This window comes from Globicephala melas, chromosome 3, assembly GCF_963455315.2.
Source record: "Globicephala melas chromosome 3, mGloMel1.2, whole genome shotgun sequence".
Taxonomy (NCBI): Eukaryota; Metazoa; Chordata; class Mammalia; order Artiodactyla; family Delphinidae; genus Globicephala; species Globicephala melas.
Window position 1 is genome coordinate 116,959,767 of NC_083316.1, and position 24,258 is coordinate 116,984,024.

General features: G+C 49.0%; 4 protein-coding genes across 4 annotated transcripts; 2 read left to right on the plus strand and 2 right to left on the minus strand.

Moving 5' to 3' along the window:
* Positions 1-48: 48 nt before the first annotated feature.
* NDUFA2 (NADH:ubiquinone oxidoreductase subunit A2) lies at positions 49-1,855 on the minus strand. The gene is made up of 3 exons (XM_030869397.3): positions 1,697-1,855; positions 1,469-1,575; positions 49-251 (listed from the first exon to the last, which is right to left on the minus strand). The coding sequence occupies exons 1-3, from the start codon at positions 1,795-1,797 to the stop codon at positions 160-162; spliced, it is 300 nt and encodes a 99-aa protein (XP_030725257.1). The 5' UTR covers positions 1,798-1,855; the 3' UTR covers positions 49-159.
* A 106-nt stretch (positions 1,856-1,961) lies between these two features.
* Positions 1,962-14,071, plus strand: IK (IK cytokine). The gene is made up of 20 exons (XM_030869387.3): positions 1,962-2,118; positions 2,668-2,734; positions 4,069-4,161; positions 4,894-4,953; positions 5,774-5,941; positions 6,121-6,235; positions 6,696-6,766; positions 6,859-6,905; positions 7,797-7,960; positions 10,028-10,136; positions 10,484-10,523; positions 10,685-10,898; positions 11,148-11,166; positions 11,635-11,713; positions 11,973-12,053; positions 12,305-12,362; positions 13,206-13,294; positions 13,482-13,590; positions 13,764-13,798; positions 13,883-14,071. The coding sequence occupies exons 1-20, from the start codon at positions 2,103-2,105 to the stop codon at positions 13,908-13,910; spliced, it is 1,662 nt and encodes a 553-aa protein (XP_030725247.1). The 5' UTR covers positions 1,962-2,102; the 3' UTR covers positions 13,911-14,071.
* A 1,745-nt stretch (positions 14,072-15,816) lies between these two features.
* WDR55 (WD repeat domain 55) lies at positions 15,817-21,659 on the plus strand. The gene is made up of 7 exons (XM_030869394.3): positions 15,817-16,100; positions 19,513-19,613; positions 19,707-19,794; positions 19,896-20,075; positions 20,172-20,271; positions 20,361-20,530; positions 20,611-21,659. The coding sequence occupies exons 1-7, from the start codon at positions 15,910-15,912 to the stop codon at positions 20,927-20,929; spliced, it is 1,149 nt and encodes a 382-aa protein (XP_030725254.1). The 5' UTR covers positions 15,817-15,909; the 3' UTR covers positions 20,930-21,659.
* Positions 20,886-24,188, minus strand: DND1 (DND microRNA-mediated repression inhibitor 1). The gene is given in 5 exon segments (XM_060296299.1): positions 20,886-21,698; positions 21,701-22,087; positions 22,767-23,228; positions 23,615-23,732; positions 23,836-24,188. Coding segments are annotated over 5 exon segments (1,059 nt in total). The 5' UTR covers positions 23,860-24,188; the 3' UTR covers positions 20,886-21,630.
* Positions 24,189-24,258: the final 70 nt, after the last annotated feature.

Consider the following 24,258-nt stretch of genomic DNA (forward strand, 5'->3'; position numbering starts at 1 on the left):
TGCACAATAAGGGGTAGTCGGTGGAATAAGAAACAGAACATCCTGAGACAGCATTTTCAGCACAAGCTTTATAAAGAACAGAACACATTTCTCCACATTGTACTCAGTCCAGCAGAGCTCAGGCTCTGGGGCTCTTGCTCTTAATCCTCAGTGGAGGCTTCAGGCTTTGCCACGTAGCACATTCTCCAGGGCTCTGGTTACCTGATCAGCACTGAAGTTGTTCAAAGAGACATTCTTCTCTTGGCCAAATGCTGAAGAGAGAGGGAGGTGATTAAGTATCCGCTCTGCACTGTACGGGCTACCAAAGTATAATAAAAGGTCTCTGTCTTCAACTTACAGTCTTGGTAGGATAGGAAGGGTAGTAGAATTTCGGCTGATTCTGGGCGGTCATAATGGGAAGGAAAGTGTTTCAGGAACGTTTTAAGGGGCATGGTAGGCATTTATTATTAACCATTGTGAGCAGTGTATTACATGAGCCTGCCTTTTAATGGTACCCATTCAGTGGCTCCCATTGTTCATCTAAACTAAAGTTATTTTTGTCCATCTCCTCTAGTCTACTGGCTTTTGGGAGGAAAACCTTTGTTCCTCCTCCAAACAATGTTTAGTGCATGGCATACTGCAGTTGTCCACTGTTATAATGGATCTGCCTTGGGTGTGACTCCCTGCCGTCCTCCAGACATTGCTAGGGTGAGGTTTAGTTAAAAGCCGTGATTAAAAATATCATTATTCAGTAAGTATAAATATTTATTGTGTGTCCCTATGTGTCAGACAACATGGCAGTAATTTTCAAATTGTGGTAAAATGACACATAGATAATATATTAGTAAGTATGTGATAAAATTGTATAGGGTAAAGGGGCAATGTTACATAACTGGCCAGGGAATGCCTTTTTGAGGAGTCTGAATTATAACAAAGAGCCAGCCATGGAAGTCTGGCCGAAGTGCAGTCTAGGAAGGGGGAACAGAGGTAGAAGCTCAACCCTGTTATACATACTAGCTGAATAACCAAAGAATCCACCCCTCATATTAATTAAGGTTAAATGAGATTTAGGCAGGAAAGCACTCAGCACAGGGCCTAGCAGTAAGTGCTCAACACAGTCATTATTTTAGATTTTTACTATTGAGATTCTCACACTCTGTCTGGACCGGCACTGACCACACAATTTGGAAGGACCTACACTGATGGACTGGACCAGCATCCCTTCTCCCCTATCTGAAGCCTGTTCTGAATTACAAAGACGACAGCTCCTGATCCCTATGCAGGACGGGGCCCGCCTCCACATAGATGTTATTGGGACACAAAGCATCCTGTAACCCTGCGAATGTATATTTCCTTATCTGCAACGAGGTCAACAGCAAGTCCGAATTCAGTTCCTGAACAGGTTTCTGTGTGACCTTGGGCGGCCCTTTCTTTTCTCGAACCCTTGTTCCTCCACCGGGGTCTCAGGTCCCCGGCGTCCTCTGCTCACCGTAGCGGGCCCAAAGCTTGGGCTGCACATCGGAGCACTCGCGGATTAGGATGGGCAGGTCGGGGTTCGCCTTCTTCAGCTCCACATAGCGTTTCTCGATGAAGTCCCTGCAAGGCCGAAAAGAGCACCGTGCGTGCGGTGTGGGCGCGGGCCTCCTCAAACACCCGGGAGGTCGAGGTCGTGACCCCGGCGTCCCGAAGCCCGCCGCCTCACCGGGCCGCGCCTCACCTGACTCCCAGGCTTCCGGGCGAGCGCTGGCATAAGTGGATACGAATCTCACGGAGGCCCGATTTGGCACGGATCCCCCTACTCGCTGCAGCAGCCGCCATCTCGGCTAATACCAAATCATCCGCCCTAGACCTTCCGGCCAAGTGATCCTATCAGACCAGCCGCGGACGCTTCAGCCCCGGGATAGGTTGGCTGGCGTAAGGGGCGGGACCAAGTTTAGCCAATGCCATAAAAGCATTGCGGGTCAACTCTTACTCGGATTTCTCCGCCCTCTGTTGCGGCGGAAAAGCTGGGGCACGAAAGGCACTGTGGGTGGACTCTTGAGGTGCATTGTGGGCAGTCGCCTGTCGTTGCCGTGTTGTTGTAGGGTCCTCGGTCGTTGGTGGGTTGAAATACCGCGGACGAAATGCCGGAGCGAGATAGTAAGGCTCGGGTCATCTGCCCTTTCTTCCCCGCGGGACTCGGGACACTTGGCGCGTTATTTTGGCCTCAGAATTTAAGCCGGCTGTGTGCGCGAGGGTGGAGGCGGGCCGGGATGTGGCGCTTGTAGCCTGGCGAAGCAGTTGGGCCCCGAGCGAGGCCGGGCAGCTCCAGACTGTCCCTCAATCTTGTCCTTGCCCCAACCCACGACAGATGAGATTTATCTGTGAACCACCCCCAGACCCCGTCACTTAATTTTTGGTTCCGTAAATTTATCTTTCGTGTAGTATCTTAGGTGTCATCTTCAAGAAGTTTTTGCTGATCCTCCAGCGCTGGTTTAGGGGCCCCCTCCTCTGAGCTCCCATAGCTCCTTGAATTTTCCTACTTCAGCACTTGTTACCCTGTATTGTCAGTGTCGATGTTCTTGCCTTTCTTCCTCACTAGATTGTGAGCAACTCAACTACAGGAAAAGACGTCTGTAGATCCCCAACCTTTGCACAAGACCTGACTCTAAAGAGATTGATTAAATTAACATCAATTCCTTTTCTTAGGCGAGCCGTTCTCCAACCCTTTGGCCCCAGATGGCCATGATGTGGACGATCCTCACTCCTTCCACCAGTGAGTGTTTTGATGTAGAACCATGGGAATGAGCTGGGTAATGAGTAAAGTAGTGGTGGTGGTGGTGAAAGAATTCTGAATGTCTTGTCAGCAAGGATGACCAAAAAATCATACCGCTTGCTCTTTATCTTTGTGAACTTTTAACTGGATCAGGCCAACTGCATAAGAGTATTAGAGGGGAAATTATGGCAGGGAGAGTGCTAGTTTTTAAAATTGATGTTTAATTACACGTTATATAGGAATTAATTCTTGTAGGAAATTAAAACATCAGAATAAGGGTAATGTTGTCTTTGATAACGTCCCAATTCCATCCCCTTTCTTAGAGGTAACCACCATTACCTTTTTTACACTTATCTTTTTGTCCTACTCTTTTTAAATGCATTTGTGTACACACATTCATATCTGAGTAAAATACATCATTGCTTTGTGAATTAAAATATTAAAATTAATCGGTGATATATTGTCTATATATCAACTTTGCCACCTGTGTTGGGTTTTTTTTTAGTAATTTATTTATTTTTGGCTGCATTGGGTCTTTGTTGCTGCACAAGGGCTTTCTCTAGTTGCAGCAAGCGGGGGCTCCTCTTCATTGCAGTGCGCGGGCTTCTCATTGTGGTGGCTTCTCTTGTTGCGGAGCACGGGCTCTAGGCACGTGGGGTCAGTAGTTGTGGCTCGCAGGCTCTAGAGCGCAGGCTCAGTAGTTGTGGCGCACGGCCTTAGTTGCTCAGTGGCACGTGGGATCTTCCCGGACCAGGGCTCGAACCAGTGTCCCCTGCGTTGGCAGGCGGATTCTTAAGCACTGTGCCACCAGGGAAGTCCCATCCTCTCACTCATTCTTGATTTATAAAACTTTTTTTTTTTAGTAGCCGCGAGCAGTGGCTACTCTTTGTTGCAGTGTGCAGGATTCTCATTGCGGTGGCTTCTCTTGTTGCGGAGGACGGGCTCTAGGTACGCGGGCTTCAGTAGTTGTGGCTCGCGGGCTGTAGAGCATAGGCTCAGTAGTTGTGGCACACAGGCTTAGTTGCTCCGCGGCATGTGGGATCTTCCCGGACCGGGGCACGAACCCGTGTCCCCTGCATTGGCAGGCGGACTCTCAACCACTGCGCCACCAGGGAAAACCTTTTTTTTTTGGCAGGTGGATTCTTAACCGCTGTGCCACCAGAGAAGTCCAATTTATCAAACTTTTTAATCGTTAACAGTCTGATGCATTAAAAGTGGCATGTTCTTTGTTTTAATTTGTTTTTCTCTGATTTCTAGTAAAGTGAACCATATTTTTTACATATTCCTTTTCCAATTCTTATTGGGTACTAATTTTTAAAATTTTCACCCTCTAGATCAAAACTTACCAATGAAGACTTCAGGAAACTTCTCATGACCCCAAGGGCTGCACCTGCTTCTGCACCACCCTCTAAGTCACGTCACCATGAGTAAGTTCTGGGGTGATCCAATCTGTTTCCCATCTCCTTCCTATGGAAAATTTATTGAACTAGTTATCTTAGGAACGGGAAAGCTAGTTCTCTTTTGAGGTCCATGGTTCTGATTCCCTGCCTTTTGAGATTGAAGCTCCAGGAAAGACTGGGATGCTGTATGGATCTCATTTTTTAAAAAATATTTACTTATTTATTTGGCTGTGCCGAGTTTTAGTTGTGGCACACGGGATCTTTTAGTTGCTGCATGCAGAATTTTTAGTTGTGGCGTGTGAACTCTTAGTTGCGGCATGTGGGATCTAGTTCCTTGACCAGGGATTGAACCTGGGCCCCCTGCATTGGGAGCATGGAGTCTTAGCCACTGGACTACCAGGGAAGTCCCATGGGGATCTCATTTTTTCTCAGAGTATGTTCCATGGACCATTTGTACTAGAGTTGCTGCTGGTGCTTAAATAAGTAGATTTCTGGGTCCATTCTAGCCCCACGGACTCAAATTCTAGGGCAGATATTTGAGAATATATAATTTTAATAGTCCTTCAGGTGGTTGTGATGCTTTCTAAAGCTTGAGAACCACTCACCTACAAATATTGACATGGATCTCTGCCTGATTGAAACTGGTCAGCTATTGCTGTGGTCAGTATTCTAAGCCTTTCTTCAGTCCTCAAAGCCACTTCTTGGGGTTTCTGGGGCTGTGGCAATATTTTGCAATCAGTGAATTTCTTTCTTTTCTAGGATGCCAAGGGAGTACAATGAGGATGAAGATCCAGCTGCACGAAGGAGAAAAAAGAAAAGGTAAAGGAAGGATGGAAGAGTGTTGGGTTTTATGGTGGATACTGTTCAGGGAAAAGGAGTAGGGGCTAGTTATGAGGCAAGAGACTGAGGTTTTCCTTTCTTGTCTTGAGAGTCTCTGCTTTCATAGTGGAGAGGAATGATATTTAGAATGGCTGTTTAGGGCTTTGGAGTCAGCTTGTGTTTTAATCTCATCTTTACCAGTTTCTAGCTGGATGCCGTGGGCATTTTGTTTAACCTCTCTAATCCTCAGTATTTTCATGGGTGGAATCAAGATAGTGATAATAACTGTTATCAGGTTGTCACGAGGATCAACTGTGATAGTCCATGTAAACACTTAGTACCAGTGCCTGGCATATAGTAACCACCCAGTTAATTTTGGCTGCCGTCAGTTATCATTGTCATTGCTATTATTTATATGATACTAAGCTTCCTAGACCTGGTACTTTGCTTTTTTCTCTTTTCTTGAGGAGGACTGGCAAGGAATGATATATTTTCAGGTGATATTTGGAACGTGATAAAAACTCAGACTTCCTGGTTGCCGTATGGTAAAGTCTCATACTTGTAGAGACTCGGTGATGTAGAGTTAGGTGACATCAAAGGATTCTGAAGTGACAGATGGAGTATACTATGGTGGCATTAGAACAGTGTATCTGTGAGCTGAGAGATGCTGTAGTTCTGCTTTTGAGGAATATCAAGAGGTGGCCAGCAGTTCTATGAGGATATATATGAGCTTTCAGCATAGAGAGTTGGGTGAAGGTATAGGGAAACAGGCAGGAACAGTTCTGCTGAGCCTTACACATTTGCCTTTCCCTGGTCACAGTTATTATGCCAAACTTCGCCAACAAGAAATTGAGAGAGAAAGAGAACTAGCAGAGAAGTACCGGGACCGTGCCAAGGAACGGCGGGATGGAGTGAACAAAGATTATGAGGAAACAGAGCTGATCAGCACCACAGCTAACTACAGGGCTGTGGGCCCCACTGCTGAGGCGTGAGTACCGAGTGGGCCAGGGCATGGTTCCCTCAGCATTGCAAAGTCATACAATGGCAGTATGAATTCTTCCTCACATTTTCCTTGCTCTGGAAAGCCATTTCCCCATGCCAAGCCATTTCAAGAGGCACTTGCCACCCACAAAGGATGGTTCTTATGTGGCCTCTTTCATTCTACAGGGACAAATCAGCTGCAGAGAAGAGAAGACAGTTGATCCAGGAGTCCAAATTTTTGGGTGGTGACATGGAACACACCCATTTGGTGAAAGGCTTGGATTTTGCTCTGCTTCAGAAGGTGAGCTTTGTTGGTAGATGGAGAGTAATACTAGCATGCTGAATGCTCACCTTTTGGGGTGAGGAGGGAGACTGCTGTTAGTTCAGACCATGTAAAAGAACTAACGGTGTCCCCTCTGTAGGACTAATTGCTATTCATCCTTCAAGTCTCAGCCTCAGTTTTATCTTCTTGGGTAAACAAACCTTCCCTGATCACCTGTGTATTGTTAAGTCTCCCCACTCCTCACCTCCCACTACCTGCACCCTTGCATAGCTCTTCTGTTTTACTTACAGCAGTTATCACACTTTGTTGTTTAATCGTTTAATTTGTCTGTCTCTCTTTTTATAAGCTCCATTAGGCAAGGACTATATTGTTTTGTTCAGTATTGAGTTCTTAGTTCCTGGCACAGTGTGGTATAATGGTGTTCAGTAAGGGTATGTAAAGTGAATAAATGTCTAAACCTTACTTGCTTTCCTGTTAGGTACGAGCTGAAATTGCCAGCAAAGAGAAAGAGGAGGAAGAACTGATGGAAAAGCCCCAGAAGGAAACCAAGTAAATAAACATCAGGGAGAGCTTGAGAGTTTAGAAAGGAGGGGCCAAAAGTAGGAACACATTTAGCAAAAATGTTCTTTTTGTCTCTTCAGGAAAGATGAGGATCCTGAAAATAAAATAGAATTTAAAACACGTTTGGGTGAGTACAGAATTTCTACACTAGTGGCTCTGCATTCCAGGGGAATTGTAAGGAATTTAGTGCTCTGGATGGAATATGCTTCCCCTTTCCCTCAATCTACTTTTATCTCTTTTTTGTCCCCAAACCAGCTACTTCGCACAAAATACTCTAATAGAACTCAGATGTAGACTTAGTTATTTCATATATATTACTAATGTCCCCTCAGTTAGGTTGGAAGCTCTTTCAGATTTGGGCTTATCCATATGGGAGGTAGCATGGTTGTTGATTAAAAACTCAGAATTCAGAAACCTGCATTTGAATCCTGTAATGAAATCACACTAAGCATGTGATTTTGGGTGCAACCAACTTAACTTCTCAGCTTCTATTTGTCCACTTGCAAAAATGGGGTTAACGTTCACCTCATGGGATTACTGGGACGAAGAGAAATAATACATGGCAACATGCCTATCACACTGAGCATATAGTAGAGCTATTTTTTCCCATCTTCATCAGTATTACCTTAAACTTCATCCTTCTTCCTCACAGGGCCTAATACAATGCTAGGCACATAGTGCCCTTGAGAAGGCAATGTAGGAAGGGTGGATAAGAGCTCAGGCTTTGGAGTTAAACGGCCAGGGTCCCATTCTTTGTTCTGTCGCTTAGTAGCTATAGGACTTGCAATAGTCATATGACTTAAGTGGTAGTAAAACCCTTACTTCTCAGCCTTAGTATTCTTATCAGCTAAAAGGAGATAATAATGACCACCTCACAGGGCTGTTGTGAAGACTGAATGAAGCAAAGCAAGCATAACACTTGGCATGGTGGCTGGCACACAGTAACCACTTAGTAAACAGTAGCTGTTATTGTAGAAGTTTCTCACTGGCTACTTGCTGCTCTTTCTCTTTTTTGTAGGCCGAAATGTTTACCGCATGCTCTTCAAGAGCAAAGCATATGAGCGGAATGAGCTGTTTCTTCCAGGCCGCATGGCCTATGTGGTAGACCTGGATGATGAGTATGCTGACACTGACATCCCCACTACTCTCATCCGCAGCAAAGCTGATTGCCCCACCATGGAGGTGAGTGACCCAAGTCCCGAGAGCCTGCTATGTGAGCCTCAAACCTGGGAATCAGCTTCACTTCTGCCCTGAGCCTCATCTACCACATTTAACCAAGTTCTGCCCACCTTTTAACCTCCTAAATCTCAGTTGAATCCATTCACTTTTTTCTATCTCCACCAACAACACAATAACATTCCAGTCTAAGCCATCATCTCTTGGGACTTCCCTAGTGATCCAGTGGTTAAGACTCTGTACTTCCAATGCAGGGAGCATGGGTTCGATTCCTGGTTGGGGAAATAAGATCCCACATCCTGTGCAGCATGGCCAAAAAAAAAAGTCATCATCTCTTGTTGGAACTATTAAAAGGGGCTCCTAGTTGGTTTCCCCACTTCCACTGTGGTTCCCTTCCAATATTCTATTTATTTTTAGTATTGTTGAGATGTAAGTCACATAGCAAACAGTTCACCCCTTTAAAGTGTACAATTCAGTGGCTTTTAGTATTTTCATAGAATTGTACAACCGGCATCAGAATCAATTTTAAAACATTTTCATCATTCCAAAAAGAAACCCTGTACTCTTTAGCCGTTACCACTCCCCACATCTTTCCGTCCCCTTTTCCATTATCATTTTTACACATGGCCAGAGTGATCATTTAACAGCATGACTTTTTCTCATCATGGTTTAGAAGGTTTTTTTTTTTTCTGCCTTCACTACTGTCATTTTTTTTTTATTAAGATAATTTTTTAGAGCAGTTTAAAGTTCACAGCAGAGCTTCCCTGGTGGTGCAGTGGTTAAGAATCTGCCTGCCAATGCAGGGGACATGGGTTCGAGCCCTGGTCCAGGAAGATCCCACATACCGCGGAGCAGCTAAGCCCGTGTGCCACAACTACTGAGCCTGCGCTCTCGACCCCACGAGCCACAACTACTGAAGCCTGCGCGCCTAGAGCCCATGCTCCGCAATAAGAGAAGCCACTGCAATGAGAAGCCCGCGCACCGCAATGAAGAGTAGCCCCCGCTCGCTGCAACTAGAGAAAGCCCGCGCACAGCAACAAAGACCCAGTGTAGCCAGAAATAAATAAATTAATTAATTTTTAAAAAAAGTTCACAGCAAAATTGAGAGGAAGGTACAGAGATTTCCCATATGTGCCCTGCCCCCGGTTTAGAAGATTTGATGGTTTCTTTATTTTTAAAAAATATTTATTTATTTATTTTATTTTTGGCTGCATCGGGTCTTAGTTTTGCAGGATCTTTGTTGCAGTACACGGGCTCTATAGTTGTGGTTCACGTGCTCAGTAGTTGTGGTGCAGGGGCTTAGTTGTTCCATAGCATGTGGGATCTTACTTCTCCAACCAGGGATAGAACCCGTGTTCCCTGCATTGGAAGGTGGATTCTTAACCACTGGACTGCCAGGGAAGCCCCTTGATGGTTTTTTAGTGTTAGGATAAAGACCAAAATCTTTTTTTTTTTTTAATTAATTAATTTATATTTGGCTGCATTGGGTCTTTGTTGCTGTGTGCAGGCTTTCTCTAGTTGCGGTGAGCGGGGGCCCCTCTTCATTGTGGTGCCCGGGCTTCACGTTGCAGTGGCTTCTCTTGTTGCGGAGCACGGGCTGTAGGCGCGCGGGCTTCAGTAGTTGTGGCTTGCGGGCTCCAGAGCGCAAGCTCAGTAGTTGCGGTGCACGGGCTTTGTTACTCCCTGGCGTGTGGGATCTTCCCTGACCAGGGCTCAAACCCGTGCAGGCAGATTATTAACCACTGCGCCACCAGGGAATCCCAAGGCCAAAGTCTGTATCATGGCTTGTGAGGCTCTGTAACTCCTGGCCTCTCCAGCCTCTTTCTACCATGCTTCCCAGTTTATTTTCCAGTCATCCTGGCTTTCTTGAATGTACTAGATTTACTTATGACCCAGGCCGTTGTATGCTGTTTCATCTGTCTGGAATATCCTTTTACAACACCTCCTTTCCCTGTCTTCACCTACTTAATTCTCACTTATCCTTTAATTTGTTAATTTGTTACGTAAATGAATGAGTAAATGAAGAGAGTCCTGCTCAGTGGGATAACATTCTTGCTCCTTGGGGGTTTTCAGGCCCAGACCACACTGACCACAAATGACATTGTCATCAGCAAGCTCACCCAGATCCTTTCCTACCTGAGGCAGGGTACCCGCAACAAGAAGCTCAAAAAGAAAGATAAAGGTAATCTGGAGAGTTAGGGAGAGAAACCTTACCCCTGGAGGGGCATCTGAGATGGAACCAAGGTCTCCTGGAGCTTCCAGAACATTGGGAGGCTCCTGGGGACCAGAGAAAAATGGGAGCAGTGGAGCATTAGCAAGGGATGGTTACATCCAGGTTCTGTCTGCTTGACCCACCCAGGAAGCAGTGGTCAGTTTTGAGGCTTGAGGAGGGGGAGTATGGGGTAGCTTTTGTTGTCCCATCTTTTAAACAGAAGATGTTTAAAAGGGCATTGAGAACTGAAAAGCATGGTGAGGCTGAGTGGGAAATAACTCAGGAGTGTCTTCCTCACTCCTCTCTTTATGTTACAGGGAAAATGGAAGAGAAGAAACCCCCTGAGGCTGACATGAAGTATGTATCGTAGCCCTTGACCCCTGATCTGAGGGAGGAAGGGCCTCTGGGTTTCCTGTCTTTGGCATTTGGGGGAGGCCTTGGTGTGAGAATCTGGAGAAGTGGCCAGGGGAAATGGAAGTTTGTGTGACCTTGTCAGCTAGGGATCTCTGTTTTCCTAGTATATTTGAAGACATTGGGGATTATGTGCCCTCCACAACCAAGACACCTCGAGACAAGGAGCGGGAGAGATACCGGGAAAGGGAGCGTGATCGGGAGAGAGACAGAGACCGTGACAGAGAGCGAGAACGCGATCGAGAGCGGGAGCGGGACCGAGAGAGAGAAGAAGAGAAGAAGAGGCACAGCTACTTTGAGAAGCCAAAAGTGGACGATGAGGTGAGATGTAGTCCCGGGCACTAGGTGGCGGAGCTGCCCATCTCTGTGGCTGCCCAACCAGGTACAGAACCCCTCTGTTATGTAGGTGGCTCATGGTTTCACAGCAGCAACTGGGTCAGTTAATCCAGGGTAGGAACCATCCTGGAAATGGGGGCAGGGGGTAGGGTAGGGAATTGATTCAAACTTGAGGGAGAGATGAGTGGGCATCCCTCCTGGTGACACTCACTTCAGTTTCTGTTTTCTTTCCAGCCCATGGATGTTGACAAAGGTGAGTTTTAGCCATGGCATCTTGCATTGGCTCTGGCAGTGCTGCTTTCCTCTGGGCTGAGAGTCTGACCCAGAACTCAGAGTTGCCAAGGGGGGCACTGGGGGACTTCCTAGTTCTGGGTTCTTGGAAGATCCGTGTCTTGCTTTATGGAATAGACAGAAGATGAGTCTGGAGTTCTGTCTGTCTTCCTGGGCAAGGGCAGGGCATATTTGCTCTGTTTGATATAATTCTCCCAGCTGTGGGGTTCTGAAGACATGGGGCAGGTTGAGTGGACAGTATTCTGGGCACACTAGTGCATCTCAAGCAGAGTAGCTCATTTTGAATTGGAATTTGATTAAAACTTTGTTAGCTAAAGGGTTCTGTTGCTTAAAAAATGTTGTTATGAAAGGCACAGGTGGGAAGTGTGTTGTGGGGAAGAGGTTGTAAGCTCCTTATTTCAAAGTCTGAACAGAGTTCTCTTTCGCCCAGGACCCGGATCCGCCAAGGAGCTGATCAAGTCGATCAATGAAAAGTTTGCTGGATCTGCTGGCTGGGAAGGCACTGAATCATATCCTTTATTTCAGCGTGTTCATTCCAACTCCACCTGCCTCCCTGCTTCCCCACAACCTCCCCGCCCCCATCTTGCTCTTTCCCTTTTGTGCTGAATTTTGACAAGGATGAAGTCATGACTTTCCCCTTTCTCAGAGGACTCATTCATGTTCACAGCCCTCTCCTTAGAGTTTTCATGTTGGGGCTTCTAGCCCTTGGCCCTTCCTGCTTGAAGTTTTTCTGCTATTGGGAGAATTATTTTCTTTAACATAACATATGCTGAAGAAGCCAGAAGACAAGAAGCAGCTGGGAGATTTCTTTGGCATGTCCAATAGCTATGCTGAGTGCTACCCAGCCACGTACGTGAGACTCTGTTACAAAGAAGGAGGCTGGGATGATTGCAGAACAAGGTGGGGGGGGAGTGAGGTGTAAATTTGATTTGTTGGGACCCAGGGGTACTTCTTACTGGGTAAAGTATTCTGTTAGGCTCTGAGTGGGAGGCCTAGGAGGGGTGGTTGTTCCTAGGCATATAGCCTCTTAGTGGTAGGTTTCTGCATGAACCATAGGAGTCTGGGTCTGCACCATCTCTTTAACTGTTGCTTCTCTTTAGGATGGATGACATGGCTGTGGACAGTGACGAGGAGGTGGATTATAGCAAAATGGACCAGGTGTGGAGCTGGAAGGATGGGTGGGGACAGTTACTCTTTAGCGCATATCCCCTTCCCGCCTCCCAAATGATCTGTTTCATTTCCTGGGCCTCATCTTCCTTCAGCTGCAGCAATAGGAACAGAAGCATTGTGGGGTCCTGGGCAGCTTGACTGTTTTAAAGCATCTGTACAAAGTCAAAAAATGAGATAGGGCCATAAATATATTACTTTTTATTTTCTGTAAAGTGCCAGGCTTTGATTTCCATCCTAGGGAGTAAGCAGGCCTTTAGTGCACATGTAGAAAGGGAAGAAGGAATTTCAGTTTTTAGAAAATAACTGGAAAACAAACAAACAAACTGAGTTTTATTCTAGCCAGGATTGACATTTTCCTCTAAGCCTTAAAACAAAAACAAACGAACAAAAACACCAACAAACACTAACACCATTAAGGGTGAAGAAGTGTCATATACTTTTCCTTGTTTTCTCTGTACTGCAATGCTTAATAGCATGGTTTAATTCTATCTTGGAGCCTTGCTTAACCCTGGCTCTGCCAGGTATTGGTTTTGTGACCAAGCCAACTTATTTTACTGCTTTTTCCTCAGTTTCCTCATTAGAAAAATGGAGAGAACTATAGTTCTCTCTTAATAGAGTTTTTGAGAGAATTAAATAAGATACATGTTTAGTGTTCAGAATGATGCCTGGCACATAGTAAGTACACAGTTAACATTTATTATTGTTTATTAGGGTAGGATTTATGAATGATAAAACCTGAGTTTATGGGAGAGCCTGGCTTTAATCAAGGGCTAAAATCTCATTTCCACTGACATCTTTTCCTTCCCTGCCCCCCATTCTGTCCTGCAACAGGGTAACAAGAAAGGCCCTTTAGGCCGCTGGGACTTTGATACCCAGGAGGAATACAGCGAGTATATGAACAACAAGGAGGCTTTGCCCAAGTGAGTCTTGGTACTAAATACAGCTAAGAGTGAGGAGAGGGATGGTGGTGGGGGTGGACTATCCCACAGCAGATTAGAGGGTGTAGTCTGGCTGAAACATTCTGAAATCGGGTCTCCTGGGAACACCTAGCTACTGCTATTCAACCTCGGATGCCTTCTTCCCTCAACTGCCCTTTTTTTCCCTCAGGGCTGCATTTCAGTATGGCATCAAGATGTCTGAAGGGCGTAAAACCAGGCGCTTTAAGGAAACCAATGACAAAGCAGAGCTTGATCGCCAATGGAAAAAGATTAGTGCGGTAAGTGGGACTGGTTCTGGGTGGGAGAGCTTCAGCTGGGAGGAGATACTGGCCCACAGATTCAGGAACAGGCAGTGGGTCAGAGAGCCATGGAAGTAGGAGAGAGGTCAGCCTTGGGTCTCAGGTGAGCTTAGACTGGCAGCATAACCATCAACTATAACTTCTTTTTGCAGATCATTGAGAAGAGGAAGAAGATGGAAGCCGATGGGTGAGCAGCAGCATTCTTCCTCTGTGAGACTGGTGAGAACTGCTTAGTGTATTGATCTTATGCTCATTTCTCTTTCTATTGCAGGGTTGAAGTGAAAAGACCAAAATACTAATCTCTGGTTCCAACCCCAAGAATAATCTCCACAAGGATGTGCTCTCCACTGCTCGCTTTCTACAATTCCAAAAAAAGTTGCACGATGTTTTTTTTTTTTTGTGAATGTATATAAAATTTCATTGTATAATCTTTTGGTTCCATTAAAATTGGTTAACCTGCTCTCTTATCTTCTCTATGTTGAGGGCCCAGATGCACCAAGAGGGCTACTAATTCCATATACATGTGATTGTATAAAAATCACATGGAGAAAGTCAGCTCAGTCCTTTCCTGAGCTGTGGCTCTAGATTCCTAAGCAGGACATATACTAGCCAGGGTGCCCAGTGGAGGAGGGAAGAATGACCCTCACTGTCAGGCAAGAGGTGGATAGAGAAACTTAAGGATGATTGGTCTTAAATATCAGACTCATCTGGGCCCATCCGGGGACCTAGTCTTAGGGCAGAGGTTCCCTGGGAATTAGGGTCAGCCCAGTGGGCTGCCAGTCTAATCCCAAGGTTGTGCAGGACTGGGCTCTAGGTAAAGGCACCTGATGAGAAACACTCCTGGGAACAAAAACCCTTCACAAATTTATGCCCTTCTGGGATCTTTAGTAATTCCAAGCACAAATCACTGCTTACCTGGTTGAAGGGGAAGTGCCTTGGAGAATCCCTGTCCTAGACCAGAAGAGTTTAGTGCCCTTCAACACACTGAAAGTTTGCCAAGGCCCAGGGTGGGATCACTGGCCTCCAAATCACTCCATCCCCACCCTTTTCCTCTTGGCTCATTGCCAGCACTTTGGTCTGGTACTCATCAGCAAAGGTCACCAGTTCTTTCTGGCTGGATCCATAGCTGCCACTGCCTGCCCTGAGCTAAGACTTGTGGGCTTACAAGATCCAAGAAGAGCTAGATGGCTACTTTAGCCATTGCCTTTGGTTACTTTCACCTTGACAGGGCAAGAGCTTTTTGAGGAAGCCAGCTTTATGCACGGCGCCTAGGAGGCTGAAATTGGGCACTGTCTGCAATAGCACCTACAATGGCTAATTTCAGACAGTAAGTGACACCCTGACGTCATGGCTGTAGGCAGCAGTCACAATTAGGAAAAAGGTCACAGAGACCCACCTGGCTCAGATGAAGGTACCTAGAGGATCATTAAGATCGAGACCTTCTGGGGGTTGACTGCCAGTTTAAAATAAGTTTCTGCAAGAACCACCAAGCCTTGTGGAAGTAACCAAGATCCAGACAGGAGCACATGCTCCTCCTTATCTGCCCCACCATACACATCTTTGCGGAACCTTTGGTAACCGGGATGTCCAGAATGTCAACTGTTGTGCCCATTTTTCCTTTTCAGCAACTCCTTGCCAGCTCTGAGCACAGCTGGCCCAGTCCCGCTGAGGGTCTGTAGCCAAACGGTAGGAACGGGTGGGGCGCTGTTGCTTTGGCCACGAGGATGTTCAGCATGGAGGGCTGCAGCTTAATAAGTGTGTGCGCGTACTGCCTGCTGTCTACGACCCCCGCAGGTCAAATTCTCGCGGCGTGGGCTTTTGTCGCTTACTGACCAAACTGGCTGTCGCTTGTCTTGGTCTTTCACCAAACCATGAACGACTGGCGTCCCGCTCTTCTCTCCCGAAGGCAGGCAGGCAGGCAGTCATCCTTTACTGATTGCGGGAGACAGTACCAAACTGTCAGCACCGCTCAGGAAAAGGGGAAAGAACTTAAACGCAGTTCTCGACTTTACGTGAAGTGACCAAGGAGGGGACTGATGGATGCGCCGTGTATCTGACACAGGAACCTCCTCCGCTGCAACACTGGGAAGTAGCTGGATTAAGAGGCCGGGCTCCTCGGGTCGGTGCCTCCCACCAGCTGAGTCAGGCCCCGCCTTTTCCGGGTTACGGAGAACGCCTTGACGCCACTTCCTGCCTGGCCCCCTACCCCGGAAGCGGTGACCTGGGCCACTCCTCCGGCCGAGTGACTGGTTCTTGGGTTTACCTACCAATTGCTGCGCGGCTCGGATCCTCTGGTTCATGGACCGCACATGTGAGGAGAGGCCCGCAGAGGATGGGAGAGACGAGGAGGACCCCGACTCCACGGAAGCCCCAGCCCGGATCCGGGACACTCCGGAAGATATCGTGCTGGACGCTCCGGCCAGTGGACTGGCGTTCCATCCGGCCCGCGATCTCCTGGCGGCTGGGGACGTGGACGGGGACGTGTTCGTGTAAGTGCGGGGCAGAGATGGGGGCGTGGTGGGTGTGGGGCTGCTCGGTCTGGAAGCTCTGCAGCGATGGAGCTGGGATGAGGAGAGAAGGTTACAGGGAGACTAAGTTTACAAGACTCAGTCTTGTCCAATTCGTTTAATAACATTCGCCTTTAAGTAAGTTACCACACAAATCTATTGAAAGAACTGAGAGACAAAGTGGCTGGAAAGTCGTGACGGAGCCCGGACAGGCAGGCGTTCAGGACACTGTTATTTCCCACCGAAATATTGTATTGATCCTGAAACAGAACCAACTGGGCCCCCTGCTTTCGCTTCTTGCCCATTTTAATTGATCTTTCAAAAACACAAATCCAACCACCTCACTTCCTTGATTAAAACCCTTCAATAGTTTACCTTTGCTTTTAGAATTAAATTGAGATTCCTTAATCCGGCTTTCAGGGCTTTGACCATCTGGCCCTTGCTCACTTTATTTTCTGTTTTCTGTGCTTATTCATCGTTACCTTTTTAGTGTACCTTGAAGCCTCAGCTCCTTTGCACATGTTATTCCTTCTTCCTGGAATTTCCCTCACTTGCACCTATTGTCCCAGAGTCCCCAGCATCTCTTCACTCTTCAAACATGCCTCAGACTAAATTAGATTACCTGTTAAATGCTGCCTCGGCACCAGATACCTTTTCCTCATAAACTACATAATGGTGTGTAATCATACATCCGTTTGCATAATTATTTGAACACTGTCTCCTCCACTAAAAAAATGTTTTTTAAACTTTTTTGACCTCGCCCCACGGTAAAAATAGCTTTTATGTTATGTGTGATGCACTCTAATATTTTCTGGTTTATTTTATTCTGTTGTTATTGCGGGCACACACAGAAAATGCTGATTGCAGCTCAGTAATGGGTCATGACTAGAGTCTGAAAAACAATGTTCTGGAGTGTAATCTGTAGTCTCTTTAGTTCTCCATTTTATCTCCTGCTTCTAGCCCAGGGTTAGTGCTCAATACACGTTTGATTTTGAATAAAAGATGTAGGCTAGAAGCAGTGAAAAGCCATTGAAGGCCTTAACCAGGAGAGTTGTGCTATCAGATTTACTTAATGAATTTAAACCCCAAACCCCTCATTAGCTGCAATGGCCTTGGGCAAGTTAATTTCTGATTTTCATCTTTGAAAATGGGAACAGTAGAGAATTCTCTGGTGGTCCCATGGTTAGGACTCCACGCTTTCACTGCCAGGGCCCCAGGAACTAAGATCCTGCAAGCCCTGTGGCTCTGAGGAAGGAGGGAGGGATGGAGGGAAAGAAGGAGGGAGGAAAGAAGGAAGGGAGGGAGGGAGGGAGGGAGGAAGGGAGAGAGAGAGAAAAAGAGAGAGGGAGAGGGAGAGGGGGGCTTCCCTGGTGGCACAGTGGTTACGAGTCTGCCTACCAATGCAGGGGACATGGGTTCGAGCCCTGGCCCAGGAAGATCCCACATGCCATGGAGCAACTAAGCCCATGCGCCACAACTACTGAGCCTGCGCTCTAGAGCCCGCGAGCCACAACTACTGAAGCCCACATGCCTAGAGCCCGTGCTCCCCAACAATAGAAGCCACTGCAATGAGAAGCCCGCGCACCGCACCGAAGAATAGCCCCTGCTTGCCGCAGCTAGAGAAAGCCACGCACAGCAACAAAGACCCAACGCAGCCAAAGATAAATAAAATAAATAAATTTATATTTAAAAAAAAAGAGAGGGAGGGAGGGAGAGAGAGAGAGAAAGGCAGGTAGACAGGCAGGGAAGGCAAGGCGGGAAGGAAGGATAAAAGAAAATGGGAACCATAATACATACCTTGCAGAGAGGTTTACTACTTTTATCCATGTTTACAGTGCCAGACACTTGGGAGTCACCCTGGACTTTTCTTCACACACACCCCTGGCTTCTGTTTGTCTCCTCTTCTCTACCTTCAGCCACTGCCTTCTGGAGGCCTCAAACTTCTCCCATGACCATTCCAGAGAGGTTCCTTTTTCCAAAAGAATTCAATTCAGACTTCTGCCTGGCCTACATGGTTGTCTCAAGCCTAGTCCAGCCCATCTTACTAGATTCAGCTATACCTCTCTCTTCCCACTTGAACTCTCCTCATTCCTCGTGGGAGAGACATCAGCATCTGCCTCCAGTATCTGCCCTTTGTTCTCTGCCAGGTGAACTACTTATTCTTCATGATCCAACTCACATGTCATCACCTTAGTTAGCTTTCCAGGGCTCTCTTCCCTTCCAAAGTATTCATTCAATCTGTGTTTATTAAGCAGCTTTTTCATGCTAGGCACTGGGACAGAACAAACAATAAGTAGACCCAGTTCTGCCTGCCCGGAACTCAACTAGCAAGTAAGCACTTATTCATTCAGCCCTTTTTGAAGATCTGCTGAGGCAGACACTAGGGATAATCTCTGACAGGTACTTGCCTCAAAGCTGAGCTTACAGGCTGGTGCCTCTCTGCTCTACCTCCCTTGTCATCCTTCCGCCACACGTGTTCACAATGTGCCGTAATTTTTTTTTTTTTTTTTGGCTGCGTTGGGTCATCGTTGCTGCACGCGGGCTTTTCTCTGGTTGCGGCGAGCAGGGGCTACTCTTCGTTGTGGTGTGCAGGCTTCTCATTGCGGTGGCTTTTCTTGTTGGGAGCATGGGCTCTAGGCGCGTGGGCTTCAGTAGTTGTGGCTCGCAGGCTTAGTAGCTGTGGTGCACGGGCTTAGTTGTTCCGCAGCATGTGGGATCTTCCCAGACCAGGGCTCGAACCCGTGTCCCCTGCATTGGCAGGCAGATCCTTAACCACTGCGCCACCAGGGAAGCCCAATGTGCCGTAATTAATTGTGGCTTTCTTTAGCTCCTGTAGACCTGGAGTGTAATATCCCTGTCTTACTCATCTTTACATTTCCAGCTTCTGGGCTGTTCTGTCATCAACTATTTTTGGACCTCCAGAGTGATTCAGACCTAATCTTTCCCCAGGTTATGGCTTTCAAAGATGATGAAGAGGGGTGGGGTGAGGTCACAAAAATGTACATTGAATGAAAAAAAGACCTCACATTTGAAGCTCATTGAAGATGGGAAAATGGAGGACTTCCCTCGTGGTCCAGTGGGTAAGACTCCACGCTCCCAATGCAGGGGGCCAGGTTCAGTCCCTAGTCGGGGAACCAGATTCCGCATGCATGCCGCAACGAAGATCCTGCGTGCCGCAACTAAGACCCAGCACAGACAAAATAAATAAATAAATATTAAAGAAAATAATAATATAAATACCTATTCATTTAAAAAAAAAGAAAATGGGATGGTAAGCTCCTTGGGCTTGGAGGTGTACAAGCAGGAACTCCTAGGTAGGTGGAAGTTTGGCTAGTTGGTCTCTATACTCCCAGGTGAGGTCTGGAGTCATTCACTCTTCTTCCATTCTCCCCAGCTTTTCCTACTCCTGCCAAGAGGGAGAAACCAAGGAGCACTGGTCCTCAGGTCACCACCTCAAGTCCTGCCGAGCCGTTGTCTTCTCTGAAGATGGGCAGAGTGAGTATTAGGAAAGGCAGCCAGCAGTGTGGTGGTGGGAAGGGAGCAATGAACAGCACCATGACCTGGGCATTTCCCCCTCCCTCCCCACAGAACTTGTTACTGTGTCCAAGGACAAAGCCATCCATTTTCTAGATGTGGAGCTGGGACGACTGCAAAGACGCATTTCCAAGGCTCACAGGTAAGGGGAAGCCAACTGTGTGTTGAGCCAAAGGGTAAGGATTGATTGGTACATCCCTACTGGGACAAAGGTGCTCGAAGAAGTTCTGTATCTGTTTCTAGTGCCCCCATCAACAGCCTGCTGCTGGTGGATGAGAATGTTCTGGCAACTGGGGATGACACAGGTGGCATCCGCCTCTGGGACCAGCGGAAGGAGGGCCCCTTAATGGATATGCGGCAGCATGAGGAGTACATTGCTGACATGGCTCTGGACCCAGCCAAGAAGCTGCTGCTGACAGCCAGGTACAGCCTCAAAGCTGCATCCCCTCCCTTCCCTGTGTTAAATGTTTCCCTTGGTGGGTACCTCCAGCCAAGCCTGCTGCTTTGCTCTCTCTACAGCGGAGATGGCTGCCTTGGTGTCTTCAACATCAGACGACGCCGGTTCGAGTTGCTCTCCGAGCCTCAGTCTGGAGACCTGACCTCTGTCACACTTATGAAAGTACAGCTGGGTGGGGCGGGAGGGGGGTGTGCGATAGGGACTTGGTTTGATGTGGCTCCACAAACATGGTTTGCCCTGTTTCCCTGCAGTGTGGGAAGAAGGTGGCCTGTGGCTCCAGTGAAGGTACCATCTACCTCTTCAACTGGGATGGCTTTGGGGCCACAAGTGACCGCTTTGCCCTGAGAGCTGAGTCCATTGACTGCATGGTTCCAGTCACTGAGAGTCTGCTGTGTACCGGCTCCACTGATGGAGTCATCAGGTGAGAGAAGCCGGATGGCCCTCCAGTCATAGGAAGGGCAGACCTAACCGGCCCATACCAACACTTTTCTTTCTCTCCAGGGCTGTCAACATCCTGCCAAACCGAGTGGTGGGCAGTGTGGGCCAACATGCCGGGGAACCTGTGGAGAAGCTAGCCCTCTCCCACTGTGGCCGCTTCCTGGCCAGCAGTGGCCATGACCAGCGCCTCAAGTTTTGGGACATGGCCCAGCTGCGGGCTTTGGTGGTGGATGACTACCGCCGGCGCAAGAAAAAGGGAGGGCCACTACGGGCGCTGAGCAGCAAGGCCTGGAGCACGGATGACTTCTTTGCAGGACTGAGGGAGGAGGGAGAGGACGCCACAGCTCAGGAGGAGGAGGAGACTGAGGATGACAGTGACTGAGGGAATGAGCTGAATCTCAGGATGGGTTCTCAGCGGACAAGAGTCTTGTTTTCTGGGCTGGATCCCTAGAGAGGCTGGGAATTTAAAATATCCTATTGTGCACAAGAAGATGCTCAGGATCGGCACACTGACGTGGGGAAGTACTTGCCCTGTAGCAGCTGCTCACTCCACCACTGTAAGACAAGCCCACAGCTGGCACAAGACAGCACAGACACAGGTGTAAACCAACCAGGGGTTTAATATAAATACAACCAGCATAGAAAAACTCAAAACTACGCATACACCAAAACCAGAATGCCAAGTGGTTGGGGCAAAGGCAGATTTCTGACCCTTTGGCTCAGCCAGCCCCCAAATAAAAACATCAACAAAGACAAATCAAGAAAATAAGAAGCAAAGATTCATGCTAAGCTGTGGGAGGAGAGAGGGGTGTGTGTGCGACTGTGTGTCAGAGAACAACCCTGGGGTCAGGTTAAACCCCAGGCTGGGAGGGAGAAGGGAAGCTCCCTCACCACAACTTAGCCAAACTTGAGCTGCCCCGAGGTGCTGTGGGCCCTGCCTCAGCTGGGAGGCTGTGTCAGGCCTAGGGCAGGGCCCATGCTCCTCCCCTTCTTGGGATCAGATAGCAGCTGCCCAGGCCTGCTGGGCCAGGGACTGACACAGGCTCTGCCTACTCATTCAGGCTGCCTGGGGAGAGGATTAGGTCACTGCTGAACCATGGTACCTCCTGCCTCAGCCGCAGCAGACCGCTGGAGGCTGGCCCCAGACTCAGTGCCTCCAGCAGCCTTGCAGACACAGCATCCTTGGCCACCTCATGCCCATCCTGCCCACTGGGGGCCAGCACAACCCAAATGAGGCCACTGAAGGGCACTGGATGCCCAGGGATCACCACCTGGTACCAGAATCGGTGCCAGCCAGAACTTGTGCCCAAACACTTGGTGAGGAACAGTGGGCTGCCCAACTTCATCCGTTGGCATAGCAGCTGCAGGGCAGCCCGAGCCCCTTGGGACTCCAGCCCCTTGTCCCTGGCCAGGGCTACTTGGCTGCCCTCTGGCTGTAGGCACTGTAGAGACGGACACTTGAGCTGCTGGCGGAGTCGCTGCTTCAGGTCTGGCTTAAGCCACTCCACGGCCACCTGTTCTCCACAGAGGCGTGACTGCCCTGCAGGAAAAAGGCAGAGACAGGGCGGGGTCTAAGCCCTGGGCCCAAGCACCGGAGTCCTCTGGAGTCACACAAGCCTGTTTAATTTGTAGCCTCCCCATTTCCTGGTGTGACACCAGGCAAGTTAAATAACTTCTCTAGGCTTCTTTGTGTTTACTTACAAAGGGAGTGCAATAACTGCTACCTTCTAAGTTTCCTTGGAGTACTGGCTGATTGCAGGCTTTGTCTACCTCATAACCATCAGAATAGCTAACCTTTACCATGAATACTTGCCAAAAACTACAGAATGTGCTAAATGCTGCTTAATTCTCAGCTTCAGGAAGCAGGTTCTACAGTGGATAAAAGGTAGGCTCAGTTGGATTGCCTTGGGCAAGTAAATTTTTCTTAAAACAGTCTCCTATCTAAAGAGGGACAACGTTCTATGTTTCACTGCAATGTTGAGGGTTAAGTCAGGAGATAGTGCATGTGAAGTGTGAAGTTTAGGTGCGTGGTAGCTGGTAGCACCGGTGGAAATTTAAAAACGTGAGGTCAGATAGTCTGTCTCAAACTCAAGTGTGTTTGACCCTAAGGTCTCGCGACTTTAACCCGCTATGCTGATCTACGCTGACGTGTTGAAGTAAAGTGCCGGGTAGAACGCGTTTCGCCCCAACCAGCGGCCCCCCGCAGTCTCCACCCCTACCTTCCACCAGGGCCTTTTTGGCCATGGCCGCGGCGCGGTGCGAGCTGAACTTGAGCAGTGCGATCTGCGCGGGCGCCGGCCCAGGGCTGGGCAACAGCAGCGCCTCCTGCAGGCCGGGCCCCAGCGGCTGCAGCGCGAGCAGCAGCGCTTGGCGGCTCAGGCCCGGCGGCAAGCCGTCCACACTCAGCTCGCACTTCTCGGTGCTGCGGCACACGAGCAGCGGGCAGGACGGCCGCAGCGGGTGGTTGTGCAGCGTGGCGATGGCGGCCTGGGCGCCGCGTCGCGAGCTGTAGCGGGCGTAAGCGAAGCCGCGGTTCAGGCCGCTGAAGGTCATCATCAGGCGGAACTCGTAGAGGCGGCCCACGCGCTGGAACAGTGGGATCAGCTGGTGCTCGTACACATCCTGGGGCAGCCGCCCGATAAACACTTCTGACCCGGCCGGCGGCGGGCTGCCCACCCATCCTGGGGGAAGGGGGTGGGGAGGGGCACCGTCAACCACCCGGACGGTTCCGGGGTCGAGGTCCAGGAACCGAGCGCAGGAGGGAGTATGTGTGCAAACGTCTGTGAAATGGTTACAACACCCGTACGCCCCGGGTCGTTGGCGTAACTGGGTGACTGAGCTACCAACGGGGCTGGCACCTTAAGACTGGCTCCTTTCCTCGAGGGGGCGGGTGGGTGGGAAGCAACAGACAATGAGTTTCATCAGCTGGGGGGGCGGGTAACGGGGTAGTTATAAGTTTCTGACTGTGGAGCCTCGGCGTAGGCCCCTCCCTCCCCCGAACGCGGCGGCTCGTGGCCGTCGAGGCTGCCTTAGCCCTCCCGTAGGCGTAGGGCTGGGACTACCGTACCTGGGGGTGGCCCGCCATACTTCCTCTGCCCGTTCACCTGCACCAGGCGGATGCCCGTCTCCCTGACCCACGCCTCCAGCGCCGCCTTGTTCTCTGGATTCACCCTCTCACACCACAGCTGAGGGGGAAAAGGGCAGGTTGGAATGCCTTATCGCCGCGTCCACCCCCACCTCGCCTGTTATGTCCAGGGCTCACCAACCCCCTGATAGGCAAACACTTACCTCACACTCCCGCTTGGACTGCATTGCTCTCCCACTGGCTCGCTCGTACCCCCTTTATAAACTCCTCCCAATCTGCCCCTCTGGAAGCTTCCCTACTCCTCCACCCCCAAAGCTCTCATTGGCTCTGAGCACGACCCCGCCCACCAAGGGGGTGGGGGTATCCGCCGCACGTGCGCCGCGGGAACCTCAGACCCTCAGGTGAAAGCTAGAGACCTTAGTGGGTGGGTCTGCGGGCAGCCCCACCTCCTAAAACACGGCTCGCAAACCTGCAGGATGGAGGCTGGAGGCGAGAACGTCAGGGGCGCCCTTCCCCTGCGGAATAGCCCGTGGGAGCTACTGTAAGTGTCTCTCCCCATTTTCCACCGCGGAAGTGGTCGCAGTGGGAGGCCCAGGCTCTAACAGGGAAGGCAGGGCTAGGCAGTA